Source organism: Leptodactylus fuscus, chromosome 1 (genome assembly GCF_031893055.1).
Source record: "Leptodactylus fuscus isolate aLepFus1 chromosome 1, aLepFus1.hap2, whole genome shotgun sequence".
Classification (NCBI taxonomy): Eukaryota; Metazoa; Chordata; class Amphibia; order Anura; family Leptodactylidae; genus Leptodactylus; species Leptodactylus fuscus.
Genome location: NC_134265.1, coordinates 91,826,557 through 91,841,848, shown reverse-complemented (window position 1 = coordinate 91,841,848; position 15,292 = coordinate 91,826,557). Strand labels below are relative to the sequence as shown.

The 15,292-nt window shown below is 42.3% G+C and overlaps 1 protein-coding gene across 7 annotated transcripts in view; it reads left to right on the top strand.

Moving 5' to 3' along the window:
- Positions 1–15,292, top strand: part of ATXN2 (ataxin 2) — a 66,870-nt gene that overhangs the window by 32,701 nt on the left and 18,877 nt on the right. For 5 of the 7 annotated variants that reach the window (XM_075273282.1, XM_075273252.1, XM_075273261.1 and 2 more), the window contains 7 exons: positions 2,344–2,526; positions 4,710–4,904; positions 7,754–7,858; positions 8,559–8,629; positions 8,874–9,190; positions 10,349–10,412; positions 14,825–14,977. In XM_075273282.1, the coding sequence (XP_075129383.1) occupies positions 2,344–2,526; positions 4,710–4,904; positions 7,754–7,858; positions 8,559–8,629; positions 8,874–9,190; positions 10,349–10,412; positions 14,825–14,977 (1,088 nt within the window). The remainder of the gene's footprint in view (positions 1–2,343; positions 2,527–4,709; positions 4,905–7,753; positions 7,859–8,558; positions 8,630–8,873; positions 9,191–10,348; positions 10,413–14,824; positions 14,978–15,292) is intronic. The other 2 variants (XM_075273242.1, XM_075273272.1) reach the window with 1 other exon arrangement.

Genomic DNA, 15,292 nt, shown 5'->3' with positions numbered 1-15,292 from the left:
TGTAGCTATATGGCTATGCCACTGCATGATAAGCAACAAAACACCAGCATGGACCACTGAAGGGAATCAGGATTTAACAAGTGAGTAATATTGATGTTTTTATTTGTTCCTTGATGATAGGATAACCCCATTTGACTATCTTCACCACTAAAATGATCAGTTTCATTCACTAGATGTGTTCCCTGAATTTTTATAAATAGAAGATACAGTATTATTATTATATATACATTATTTTATTAGCTTTATTGATTCATAAAACTGCACATATATCTCTGAATATAAATGATATTTGTAAGACTAGGTCAGAAGGGCTACCATATCTTAATGAAACTGCCTTTGCAGGCCACCTTTCGGTGTATAGAGTCTTACAGACTGTACATGCTCTGCTAAGAATTCGGGGGGAAAAATATGTCAATAAGCTCTCCTTGATGCAGAAAGGAAGACTTGCTCTAGATCAGGGGTAGGGAACCTTTGGCTTTCCAGCTGCTGTGAAACTACAACTCCCAGCATGCTCCATTCACTTCCATGGGAGTTCCCAGAACAGCAGAGCCAGTATGCATGCTGGGAGTTGTAGTTTTGCAACAGCTGGAGAGCCGTACGTTCCCTACCCCTGCTCTAGATGGTAACTCCAAATATATCTATGCCCGGTTTTCAAGAAACCTAGTGATCATAATCTGAGAATTAAAGCCAATCCAGGAGGTTTGGCTTTAGGGGAGCAGCAGCAGTATGGTTAGCTATGATGCTAGGATTCCCATTCCCAGCACGAAGTTCAAACCAATAAATCTGCCTGACACACGAACTGTGTTGTATACTACTCCCTTAAATCCCAGATCATGTCACTAGGTTTCTTGAAAACCAGACATTGATCTGTGGGGAGCTACTTTTCTAAAGGCGAGGCTACAGCAAGGTTTCCATGGAGGGGAACTTGTTTGCATATTCTGTTCCTGTTTGTAAGAGTAGGATTAGTTACTGAAGCTTGCTCTTGTTCTTTTTTAAGAGCACAGGTGTCTGTCCCTCCAACATCTTGTGGTTTATGTTAAATGGTGGACCTGTTATAAAGGCTGGCTTATACACGAGATACCTGAGGACTGAAAAGTCATTCAGCCACCAGCTATTTCTCCTAATCCGGCCTCCTATGCACACACTTACAAAGATGTATGTGCATATGTTTGTATGGTTAGAGGAGAGAACTCTCCTCAAGAACAAAATGACTGGACATGTTGAAATCCAACATGGCTGTCCCTTCTCTCTCTTGATGTCTTCTGTTGGAGAATAGTCCAGAGCACCCATACACCTTGGATGATTGGCAGGTACAGATGACATACATATTTTGTGTTTGGCCAGCTTAAAGGGACTCTACCAGCTCCCTCAAACGTATTCAATTGCTACCTCCACTTTATAGAGCACATTACAGTAATAAACAGCTTTTGTTCATAGTAAGTATCTTTGCTATGCATATCACTGTTTTGTAGGTTTGGAGAAAACCTCATTGAAGTCTTATAAAGTCTTGAACCCTGGAGCAGTGCTCTTGCTGCACTAATAGGATGTGTTATGCGGAGGACCAACTCCCACTGTGTGGTGGGAGTTCATGGTAGGGGTCTGAGCGGTAACAGCAGTATTCCAAGGTGCTAAAGGCCTGCCTCCAGTGCACCAAGTGCTTCATTTGTATAAGACTTCAAGGATTTTCTTTTTTTTCTACAAATGTGATAATGTGACAAGGTATGTTGTTTATCACTGTAATGTTCTCTGTGACTTGGCGGTGACAGTTGCTCTCACTCTAGGAACCTGGTGACCTCCCTTTAAAATGCTGTTGCCATTTCCATTGCGCTTCCAGCATAAGTTTGTATTCTTAGAAGAAGGATCTCCCGAGTCACTGGTATATTCAGGATGATTACTTCTGCTTGTAAATCAACAAAGGATTTTCTTTCATGCAAGATAATCATGGATTATTGAAGCCTACTTCTGGTAGTCAAAGTGGTCAAGAGGCCCTGCTACTCTATGCCAAGTGTGCACAGTGTACTTTATTTTTTTACTTTTTTGATGTCTACTTACATGGCTTTTGTTGGTGGCTGCATGCAGATGTTGACTTTATTTCTGCAATTAAATATCAAGGCTTGCTCTTGTGCTAACAAATGTATGGTAGTCTCTTCAATATTCTTTCTGCTCTTCATGACCATGTGCTGTGGTGGCAGTATTTTTTTGTGAACTTGTATCTGTTTAAAAAAAAAAAAAAAAAAGTAACTTCCCACTCCCCCCAAGTGTAGAATTTCCCTGTGTTTGTCTGTTTTTTTTAATCTTGGTTTTATAAAACTGATATTTACATAGAACAACTTATGATTTCAGGACCTCCAAGGATGTCTCCCAAGGCACAGCGGCATCCTCGAGCCCATAGAGTTACTAATGGTAGGAGCACAATGTGTGGAGGTCTTGAGTTTGTTTCTCGCAATGAACCTGGAGAAGTGTCTGCTCCGCCTGTGGCTAGAAACAGTTCCTCAGGTGGTACTTGGTCATCTGTTGTTAGTGGAGGTCAGTAGGATATACATCTCTTAATTTTGTTTAGTTGTTGTTGTGGGTTTTTGTTTTTTTCTCTCTATAAAGCGTAGTTTCTAATGTGGTGTGGCATCATCTCAGTAAAGGCTGGATTTAGTGTATAGCAGTGGCAGGTGGTATTTTGCCATGGGGCCAAGAACCATGCATTTTGCCATAAATTGCTGTGGATCATTGGCAAGTACAGCTACCATGCAGCAAATACAGCTACTGTACCTTGATTTTATGTGGTTCACTTGTAATTGCTGATAGCCTAAAGCCAGCCTAAATCTGATACCACGTGTTGTGGAAAAGCTGCATTTTGTTTGTTGCTCCCCTCCCCCCCATACTTTTTTTTTTTTCGTTTCCCCCCTTCCTCATTCCTATCTATCTATCTATCTATGGTACCTATATATGAATGGGCAATGCCACAAAAGAAAAAACAATACTTGGACCAATATGATGATCTGTACATATAAGCACCAGCATTCCACTATAGACCAATTCTTTGCATTGGGACATTAAAACATATTTTAGATATAGGTTTGGGGTTTCCGTTTGTGTGGTCCGGGAATATAAACCTAATCCGCTTTAAAAAAAAAAAAAAAAAAGCGGTTACCCATGGAAACATGTAATCCCATAGCATAAAATGGTGTCTGCCTGGTTACCACCTGATAAAGTCCTGCTTACAGGACTTTTTCTCTCTGCATTTTTTTATTGGATTTGGAGACAGAAACCTCTAGCAGAGACTGGACACAGGTGTGAACCTAGCCTTATCTTGTTTCAAGCTTCCTTGAAACAAGACTGTCACAGTCTTGTATAGTATATCCTTGATCCTCTACAGTCCATTGTTTGTTTACTATCCGCCTGTCACAACCGCAGACAGGGGCATTGACCTCATATGACATGGCTCCTCCTGTGGCAGGCTCGGTTTTATCCCAGCTCCTCCTGACTCCCCTTGTATGTAGGAGGTGTGGTGTCTGACTGATCTGTTAACCAGTCAGAATACCCGATTAGAGTCACAAGGGGGGTGGCTGGTGGGAGTGGTTACCCCAATTTAAGGCTAGAATCCAGCAGCTATGGTGGCATTACTCTGTGCCGTCTTTCACCATCAGGGAGTCAGGAAATGCAGTTTTAACTGCAATATCCCTTTATATAGGGATTTTTGGAAAGGATTGTGTCACCATCTCCTCCTGATGAACCCTGATAATTATTGCTATGAAGGAGAAACGCGTTTAGTCTCTTTTTGAGGCACATACTAGTACATTTTTTTGAGTGGGTTTAATCTAACTTTTACATATGGGCATCTGTAAACATTGTAGCTGGGTCTCTGCTGTATAGTACCATATTTAAATATGTGACTTCTACCATACTCTTACGGTGGATGTCAGGAAAGGGCTAGAAAGAATAGGACGTATATAGGAAGCTCTTAAACTTTTCACATCTGCTAAATCAACTCCTGGCTTTTAAAAAAAATAAATAAATAAATTAGCATAATTTGCAGCAAAAAAACAAACCAGGCATCTTTTCCGCAACACGTGACCTCTAAGACAGATATATTTTTGTGTGGTTAGTATCTGTTAATTAACTTAACTGATCACTATACGGGTTCGTTACTATTAAAAGGGGCTCTATCATTTGGAAAAATCATTTTTAGCTAAGTACATACTTGCATAGCCTTTAGACAGGCTATTTCACACGTAGCTTTTGTATGTAAATTGCCTCAGTAGTTTTTCAATAAGTCCATTTCAAATCATATGCTAATTAGCCTTCTCCGTGCACCCTGAAGTGTCTGTGATCACTGTCTGCTATTATCCACTATTTCTATGAGAGCAGAGAGAGGAGTCATCAGCGCAGCAGCCTCTCTGCTCTCATACACATATAGAATAGAGGGTGCACAGAGACACTTCTGGAGTGCATGGGGGAAGCTAATTAGCATATGAATAAACAGACTTCTACAAAAACTACTGAGGCAATTTAGATACAAAAAGTAAGTGTGAAATAGCCTTTCTAAAGGCTATGCAAGTTTGTGCTTAGCTAAAAGTGACATTTCCCAATGATAGAGCCCCTTTAATACCATGTAATTTATTTTTATTTTTTTTTGGTCTGGAACAATACATATAGTGTTCTTGCTGAGCTTTTAGTTTTTTTAAAAAAATTTCTTGGTTTGTGCTTGTTTGTAGTACAAAGGCTTTCACCCAAAGCTCATAGACCCAGATCTCCAAGGCAGAGTTCTATGAGTGGTGCCACTGGAGCAGCTGTAAATTCTCCTCAGGCTGGTTCTGTTGCTCCTGAATCTGTTAGCATGCCTGTACCCACTGGATCTCCAACTCCTGCAAGCCCAGCTTCTAACAGAGCAGTTACCCCCTCTAATGAAGGTATACATATGATGGTTTGTATGGTTCTGCAGAAGTTTATTTGTGTAATTATAGTAAATGATTGTTAAGGCCGTTGACCCATTTCTGCATGAGAATTAAAAACCTTTTGGGCATTTCTCTCATACGTTTTAGAGAAGCTCTTTAAACTCACATATGTAATACTTTCACTTTTTTTAATAATCTGTATCCCTGAGTACCGTTAACGTCTTCACCTCCTAGATAATCTCATTAATCATCCCCGAGAACCAGTACCCTACATAGCCTCTGGTAAACACAGAAACTTCAGTATTATCCAAAAATACTTTATTGCTGTAAGTACATAAATAAATAGTACATAAATAGTTGTCCTAATTAGAGATGAGTGAATGTACTTGATCGAATACCTCGGCCGCATAGCTCCCGACGGCAGGGAAGGTGGGAGGGGCAGTAAAAATTCGAAGCCCCGGAAGTGTTTTTGCAACGGGAGCTATGCGGCCGAGGTATTTGTTCAAGTATATTTGCTCATCTCTAGTCCTAATAAAAACATACTGCAGAATAGCAGACAGAGAAGGGGAGGTCACAACCTGAGAAAGCTCAAACCCTATTGAAACCCATATAACGTTGTAGACAACTGCCCCTGATCAAGCAATAAATAACCGTGTCCCTAACACTTATGCCAGCTTAAGGCATTGCCCTGCTCAGATAGTGATATCCACCTCAGACCCAGACATGTGCTTTACCCCCAGAGCTGCTTCTGAGGATCCCGAGGTCCCCAGTGTCATTGGGCCAGGTGATACTTATATCATTCACATCACAGTGTGTTCTGCAGAGCTCCCTCCATTCACACCCACTCCATGCAGTCAGACTTGAAAGGACTCCATTCTCCGCTGCTTCTCCTCATGGTCGTTCCATATGTCATGGGCCTCCATCAATGGAAAAAGGCATTAAGGGCCCAATTACACCTAGCAGTAAAACAGTCAGTCACACTGATCCCACCCCTTAACAAACTTGAAGAGGCTTTCCCAACATACAACTTTTTTTTTTTTAACTTGAAAGATCATAAAGATAAATAATCTGCACAGTAACTGAGACTTCACCCACTTCCCTTGTACCCTGTCTTTTAGGGGAGGACTTGACATTTCGGGGACCCTAAGCAAAAGTATGTCTGGGAGTCCTTGTAATTAAAATAAATAAATAAATTGTAGGCCATGGCCCTACTTTGCCGGAGCTGTCCCCATTTCAGAAGTAAAAAAAAAAAAATCTGTACAAGATAGTGGAGTAGGCTGTGCCATCTTATCCAGTAAAATGCCAAACCATGGCTATAACACAGCCCACTGCTGCAGGCCCCCTCCGCAGTTGCATGGGTTGCGTTATGTCTAAATCTGCTTCCTGCTTTATTCCAAAACCTGCACCCCCATAGCTTCAATACATTTTCAAACTTTAATGGTCAGAACAAGCAGTGACACCTTAACTAGTGAGGGTTAAAGTTCCCGGGTTTACCTTGCTCTGTGTTCTTCCAAACTTCTGTACTGGCCATTCCTCTTGGTAGATATTATAAATGAACTGCACGTTCACCATGTTAGAATAGTAGGTGCATGATGAGGTAGCACTGGTCAAATAATGAAAAGAGAAACTGAGCATGGTTGACCTGTATAGAGATGGGCTACAGAAAGTATCCAGTAGCATCAGTGGTAAACGTGTTGGAAGCCTTATTTACATACTGTCATTTATAAATGGGTTCTGTATATGAGTTGTCACAGTCCCCCAAGTTATCGTGCCAATACCACTTGTTGAGCACAGGCAACTGGATGGGAATAATTATTGGAAGTAATAATTTGGACTCCTGAACAAGACCGACACTGTTTAAAGGGGCTCTATCACTGGGAAAAGTCATTTTTATCTAAACACATGCTTGCATAGGCTTTAGAAAGGCTATTCCACACTTACCTATAGTATGTAGATTGCTTCAGTGGTCTCTGAATAAGTTCGTTTTTATTCATATGCTAATGAGCCTCCAGCCAGTACAGGAAGTTCCCAGCAGCCTCCTCTCTCCCATTATCTTCTATGTGTGTGAAGCAAACAGGAAGCTGAGTCATCATCAGCAGCAGGAGCCGTCTCCCATAGAAGACAATAGGAGAGGTGTGCACCTTCTATAGTGCACTAGTCTAATTAGCATATGAATATAAACGGACTTATTCAGAAACCAGTGAGGCAATCTACATACAAAAGGTAGGTGTGAAATAGACTTTCTAAGGGCTATGCAAAGGTGTGATTAGTTAAAAATGACTTTTCCTAGTGATAGAGCCCCTTTAAAGCATATCTAAACTTTCAGACAACTTTTGATTTTCTGGCAGTATTGGTGTCGTTAATAAATCTAATATACTTTAACAAATTTTGGCTTTCTGTGAAATCCTCAATCTCTTTATTCTTTCCTTCTTCTGTATTGACAGCTGTTTCTTGTGGGGAAAATGAAGGAGAGGTAGGGTTACTTCAAATAGTTATATCTTTGCGATCTGAAATCTAGAAACTGTTTGAAGTGACCCCCTCCCCACCCTCAGTTTCTCTACATTTTACAGTCCTGTACTCCTAGCCCATACTTCATACACAGTAACATTCAGTGAGGGTAAAGAACAGATCTCAATATAGAAGCGAGAGGAACAATAGAGAGATGCGGGATTTGACAGAAAGGAGCCAAATTTTGTCAATAAAGAATATTGCCAAATTCATTAATGACACAAATGCAGCCAGAAAATCAAAATTTGTCTGAAAGGTGAGGTACACTTTATGTCAATCATCGTATGAACATGTTTAGGTCTCCTTTGTCTTTGTGTTAGTGAAGTGAAATAATTTTGGGAAATTCTTGTGTTCAGCTAAGGATTCTCGATTACAAGATCAGAGGCAAATTTCCCCAGCTGGTGGCAGAGAATCTATCAAACAAAGCGATTCTTCTACCTTTAGCAAATCTGAAAACAAAGGTACGTGCGCGATTACTAATTTAACAAAAATGTGTCACTGAATGGCCTATTTTGGTTCTGAAGAAAAAAAAAATTTTTTCATTATATTTAAAACTGATTTTTTTTTATTTATTTATTTTTTAAATTTTCAATGTCACTGTCTTTATTTTAAGCAGTATTTTATCCTGCAGTTTTCACATTGGCTAATAAGTCTAGTAATATACTAACACTTGTCAATTCTGTGAGGTTTTCATTGCAGCATTGCATTGCCTCATTTACATCACAGAAACCTAGTAGAAAGTCACACTTCTGTAGATAACACCCATTTTGACCCTTCATCGCACCCAACTCTGACAATAGCTGATGTCACAACTTATAACTGCCCCTCTTACAGAGCATGTGTAGAAAAGTCTCCCGCAGATCTGGCTTTAATAAATTTTACAACTTAGAGATACGTTGAATTCTATGAGACATTGGACCTGTTGTCCATCACACAACATATCTATAGCAGTGCTGTTGCTTTTGTTATAAACTGAAGCTTCAACAATAATAATATGAAAAGAATATTTAGTATATGTGTCCATATTGACCTTTAGAAACAATGGCATTAGAACTGATGACTATTACTTGTCCTTTTGATGGTGTGTTAAACATCTACATCTGTGTCTAATCCAAGTCTCTAAAATTTAACAGAGTGCCTGTGTTTTATTTTGTTTTTAAGTAGTGTCACCAATGGCATCTGAGCAAAGAAAACAACTGGATGATTTAAAGAAATTTAAAAATGATTTCAGGGTATGTATTTAATGTATCTTTGGATAGAGGCTGAAGCTCGCATAGCCGCCACCATGATGTAAACGTGTGTGGCCAAAACTCTGCCCACCTGATGTTTGGGCAAGACTGGTTTGACCAACAACAACATATAGTGATGTACAGGGTCCTGACCACATGTGATTACTACATGCCACCACTATCTGAGCTGTCATCCTCAAGTCATGAGGGCTTACAAGCTATTTGCTGACTTTATTTGTTTCTGTAGTTACAGTCTAGTTCTAGCCCTGATGCCATTGACCAGCTTCTAGGAAAAAATCGTGAAAACTTGGATAAGCCCAGAGAACTTGTGAAGGAGAAGTCTGACTCTAACTCCAAGGAGTCTGCCAGTGAAAGTGGTAGTAATGCACCTACAAGCAACAGCAGCAGTAAGCCGAGCAGCCCCAGCATCTCCCCATCTATTAGTAGTAGTAGTAGTTCTGAACATAAAAGAGGACCAGAAGTTACATCGCAAGGTGTACAAACCTCTGGACCTGGCAAGCAAGATCGCGAAGACAAGGATGACAAAAAGGAAAATGCCTCTGAGTGAGTGAATTATTATTAACAGCCTTTCACAAAATCTGATCTTGATTTGCGGGTTTTCTCAGAACAGTCAATAATAGTTTGCCTTTGCCTTTCTTTGGGTAATGGGAATATGAATAGAGTTGTAGGGTTGGCCGCTTCAGTCTAACTTTTGAAAATGTGCTGGAAACAGCACGATGAGCAACTTATTAATATGTTGTTACAAGTCTATCAATGCCATAATCCTTCACTGGGCAGCCCTGGCCCTCTGTTTAGTACAGTACAGGATGCTCCTGTTTTTTTAGCCAGTATTGGCATATTTAGTTATTCCTTTCTTTCTGGGTATTTCTCTTCTGCTAAGTCATGTGACTCTCACTCTGGCCAGATGAAATGTTCAGGACTTAAAGCACAAGTCACTGACCTCCTATGATGCCATAGCATGTCACACAGCTATAATGAAGGAGCTCACTGCTCTAACTCTTCAATTATATACTTTTCATCTTAGAATTTTTTTAGGAGACTATAGGAAGAGGATATATTCACTGTCCCCAATGGATATAGTACAGTCTATACTTGTCCATGCTGTCTTCATGCGTCATAGGATAGGTAACACAGCAAAGAGAAATAAGAAGGCCAAAGTGGTGTCTGATCAGGAGCTGAGGAGAAAGTGAATAGCAGAGATACATGAAAGAAATCTGGAGAATGACAGATGATCAGCAAAAGGCTGAAGGAAAAATTGCTATAGACCATCTTTAGTCTTAAAGGGGTTGTGCAATATACCATACAAGTCCTCTATCCATAAGGTAGAGGATAAGTTGGTGACTTATTGGGGTTCTCATCACCAAAATCTCCACTGATCCTGAGAACAGAAGTTCTGTAAATGTAGCTGTAGGAAAAGCTGAACCACACCTCTTCTTCCTTTTAACTTCAATGGGTACGGTGGAGATGGACAATTGTTGTACTATGGCTAGATTCTCAGGATACCTGAGGGTTGCAGTAGTCAGAACCCCACGATCACCAATTAATCCTCTATCTTAAGGATAGAGGATATATATCTTGTGTAGCATAATCTTATTAAAATCTGTTTGTCAACTCTGCACACGAAATAAATCGGGAACACATCAGTAGTGCAACCTTAGGCACAGAGTGAATACCTGTGAGTAACATGCTTTCCTTTTCCAGACAAGTGAGAAAATCTACTTTAAATCCGAATGCAAAGGAATTCAACCCACGATCGTATGCTCAAGTAAGTACCCCTCCCCCTCCGTTCTCTTCTCCGATTTAAGAAATGTCTGACATGCCAAGCCACTTCTGTATGTACACACAATTGCAAGACTTCACATTAGAAAAGTGTTGCCTTGTATTAAAAGGGTTTTCTGGAGCTTAAAATTTATGACCTATCCTTAGCACTTTATAACTGGCACCCCTGCCAGTCTTCTGTAGAGACTCTACACTGCTTACCATGTATACAACCTTACACTGTACTTAGTGGCTGTGCTGAGACTTGAATGGGAATAATCTGCAAACAGATCAAGGAACATGATGTGATGTGGCCTGTGAAGCGCTGAAGCCACTTCAAGCAGCAGGTCATCTAAGGACTGATCATTAATATTAGAATCTTTGAAAACTACTTTTTAAACCAGTGGTTCCCAACCTTTTTTCTACCAGGGACCAGTTTCAGCAAGACAATTTTTCTATGGCCCGGTGGGGGCGGGGAAAGGGTGTGGTTGGGGGTGGGGTTAAGCATGGGGGTGTAGAAAAGCACCTCCGGTATCGGCATTGCCGACAACCGGAAGTGGCGTATGCGTTCCACAATGGAACGTATGGCAGAGAGATGCATGGAGAACTGCAACAGTGGTATGATTAAGACATCAAAGGATGTCAAGGGGATAGTATGGAGGCAGGCAGTGGTGAACCTAGCCTTTCTGCTGCCTGAGGCGGACGACAGAAAGGCTAGTGGTAACATTACAGTAAATACAGTGCATAACATTTTGTGGTGACTTACCAGAGACGTCCCTGACTAATCGCTCACATTTCCCGTCTCTTCCCTCTGGAACGCCATGACCACTTCTTCCAGCATGTGATTTGTCTCTGTAAAGTTTGCAACACAGACCTCTTTGACTCCTCACTTCTCCAGGCACCCAATCCATATTGTCCTCACCTACACAAAGCCCCTTAAAGAGGACCTTTCATGAGTTGGGGAACATGCGGTGAAGAGCTATCGGTCCCTGTACGATAGCTCTTCACCGTTAGAAGGGCGTTCCTGACAGTCAGTCAAGAACGCTGTTCTTCACAGCAGCGCCTATAGCGCTGTACTGTGAGAGCGGGGAGGAACGCCCCCTCCCCTCCTGATAGTGCTCGTCCATAGACTATTACTCACCTCTCTCACAGTACAACGTTATAAGCGCTACTGTGAAGAACGGCGTTCCTGACAATCTTCATCTAACGGTGAAGAGCTATGGTATCAGCACCGATAGCTCTTCACCGGGGGCACAGATCATGAAAGCCGATAGTGCACTGAATTCAGCGAACTGTTTGCTTTCCAGCGGTGTATAAAACCGCATGTGCCCAAATCCATGAAAGGTCCTCTTTAAATACTGCCCCTTATTAATAATACCCCCCTTATATTAATAATGCCCCTAATAGCCCCTAGGGGGGGGGGGGGGTAATGCCCCTAATAGCCCTCATATAAATAACTCCTGTTAATAAAGTGCCCCCTCCTAACAACCCCTTAAATACCCACAACTCATCTTTAAAAAAAAAAAAAAAAAAAAAAGTTATATTTTCCTACCTAAGAGTGTTTGATGTAGCTGGCATCTCCTCTTCATTAGCCGGGACACAGCGCGCCGGATGTCTGCTGCATCTCAGCGTAGGAGGCGCGTGACGTCATCATATCGCGCCTCCCACAGAGAGAAGCAGACGTGTTGTCTGCCTTCTCTGTGTCTAACAGCCACACAATTAGTATTAAATAGATTGGTGTCTTGCAGACGCCGATTTATTTAACAGCGCAGCCTGGGGCATCACTATCAGAAGGGGCGGCATGTAGTAATGACTCCTCGCCGCCGCTACGCGGACCGGTGCAACATGCCCCGCGGCCCGGTACTGGTCCGTGGACCGGCGGTTGGGGACCCCTGTTTTAAACCATAGGATGATGTGCACAAACTGCAGATAATCCTGTAGGTGCAGGTAGTCTGGGGTACCAAGAAGGCACCCTGATCATGCGCTTTTATTTATTTTTGTTGTGTCAAGCTGTCCGTGTGATGAAAACTTGATGCAGTATTTCATGGCTTCAGCAGTCAGTTGCCCTCTGCAGACAAGGATTTTGTTACAATTTTGGCTAGAGACATTGCGATTTCATACTTTGTCTTCCAGTGTTGCTCATGTAGATAAGCCCAAGGGGAGGGATTTAGCAGAATTTCCTGTAGGTCTTCACTGGAGAAAAGTAAACACATTCCTTTTTCTAAGGAGAGTTCTGGCCTGGATGTCCTGCATTTAACTCCTCTCTAAACTGCACATCTTATTGATTTGGAAGGCCCACAGCCATAGTTAATTGTCCTGCCATTTGGAGATAACTCAGCTGCTTGCCTCCCGTTTATGGCTTTGCCATTATGATTAGAGATGAGCGAACAGTGTTCTATCGAACACATGTTCGATCGGATATCAGGGTGTTCGCCATGTTCGAATCGAATCGAACACCACGTGGTAAAGTGCGCCAAAATTCGATTCCCCTCCCACCTTCCCTGGCGCCTTTTTTGCACCAATAACAGCGCAGGGGAGGTGGGACAGGAACTACGACACTGGGGGCATTGAAAAAAATTGGAAAAAGTCATTGGCTGCCGAAATCAGGTGACCTCCATTTTAGACGAATAGTGGATTTCAAATCCGGGTCATATGAGAATGTGAACTTTGTGACTATGAGACAGGGATAGCTGTACAGGCAGGGATAGCTAGGGATAACCTTTATTTAGGGGGGAATGTTATTAAAAATAACTTTTTGGGGCTCTATCGGGTGTGTAATTGTGATTTTTGTGAGATAAACTTTTTCCCATAGGGATGCATTGGCCAGCGCTGATTGGCCGAATTCCGTACTCTGGCCAATCAGTGCTGGCCAATGCATTCTATTAGCTTGATGAAGCAGAGTGTGCACAAGGGTTCAAGCGCACCCTCGGCTCTGATGTAGCAGAGCCGAGGCTGCACAAGGGTTCAAGCGCACCCTCGGCTCTGATGTAGGAGAGCCGAGGGTGCACTTGAACCCTTGTGCACCCTCAGCTCTGCTACATCAGAGCCGAGGGTGCGCTTGAACCCTTGTGCACACTCTGCTTCATCAAGCTAATAGAATGCATTGGCCAGCGCTGATTGGCCAATGTATTCTATTAGCCTGATGAAGTAGAGCTGAATGTGTGTGCTAAGCACACACATTCAGCTCTACTTCATCGGGCTAATAGAATGCATTGGCCAGCGCTGATTGGCCAGAGTACGGAACTCGACCAATCAGCGCTGGCTCTGCTGGAGGAGGCGGAGTCTAAGATCGCTCCACACCAGTCTCCATTCAGGTCCGACCTTAGACTCCGCCTCCTCCGGCAGAGCCAGCGCTGATTGGCCGAATTCCGTACTCTGGCCAATCAGCACTGGCTAATGCATTGTATTGGCTTGATGAAGCAGTGCTGAATGTGTGTGCTTAGCACACACATTCAGCTCTACTTCATCGGGCTAATAGAATGCATTGGCCAGCGCTGATTGGCCGAATTCCGTACTCTGGCCAATCAGCACTGGCTAATGCATTGTATTGGCTTGATGAAGCAGTGCTGAATGTGTGTGCTTAGCACACACATTCAGCTCTACTTCATCGGGCTAATAGAATGCATTGGCCAATCAGCGCTGGCCAATGCATTCTATTAGCGTGAACTGAGTTTGCACAGGGGTTCTAGTGCACCCTCGGCTCTGCTACATCAGATTGCTACATCTGATGTAGCAGTGCCGAGTGTGCATCAGATGTGTAGTTGAGCAAAACTGACTCAGCACTGCTAAGTCTGCATTCGCATAGGAATGCATTGGCCAGCCTTCGGCCAATCAGCGCTGGCTCTGCCGGAGGAGGCGGAGTCTAAGGTCGGACCTGAATGGAGACTGGTGTGGAGCGATCTTAGACTCCGCCTCCTCCAGCAGAGCCAGCGCTGATTGGCCGAATTCCGTACTCTGGCCAATCAGCACTGGCCAATGCATTTCTATGGGGAAAAGTTAGCTTGCGAAAATCGCAAACTGACAGGGATTTCCATGAAATAAAGTGACTTTTATGCCCCCAGACATGCTTCCCCTGCTGTCCCAGTGTCATTCCAGGGTGTTGGTATCATTTCCTGGGGTGTCATAGTGGACTTGGTGACCCTCCAGACACGAATTTGGGTTTCCCCCTTAACGAGTTTATGTTCCCCATAGACTATAATGGGGTTCGAAACCCATTCGAACACTCGAACAGTGAGCGGCTGTTCGAATCGAATTTCGAACCTCGAACATTTTAGTGTTCGCTCATCTCTAATTATGATAAGACATTGTTTACCATTCTGTATGTTACATTCTGTATGTTACAGTGATTTACAAACAATGCTTAGATTCGCTGCTTAAGACCCAGAATTTATTCTGTTTCTTATATTTTTTATAACCCAGCCCAAGCCTTCTACAACGCCAACCTCACCTCGACCACAAGCTCAGCCAAGCCCTTCAATGGTGGGACATCAACAGCCGACCCCTGTGTACACACAGCCAGTTTGTTTTGCACCAAATATGATGTATCCAGTTCCTGTGAGTCCTGGTGTACAGGTAATGCATAGAAATGGAGCCTAGGTTGAGAAGTTTCCATTGCATACATGTTTGGGATGTTTTGTAACTGTAAAAATATTTACATGTTATACAAGATGTATGTAACCTTCAACTTGTAACGTCACACAAATAATTGTGTGTTTCACCAGAAAAATACCTATTATTTTTTTCTAAACAAGGTTTTTATGTTAAACATTTTTTAAGAATGTCTTTCTTTTTTTTTTTTTATTTTCCATGACACTATCTTTTGAAAAAATGAAAAAAATTCTGTTCTGCAATTTTCATTCTGACCATTGAAGGGGTTGTCCAGGATAA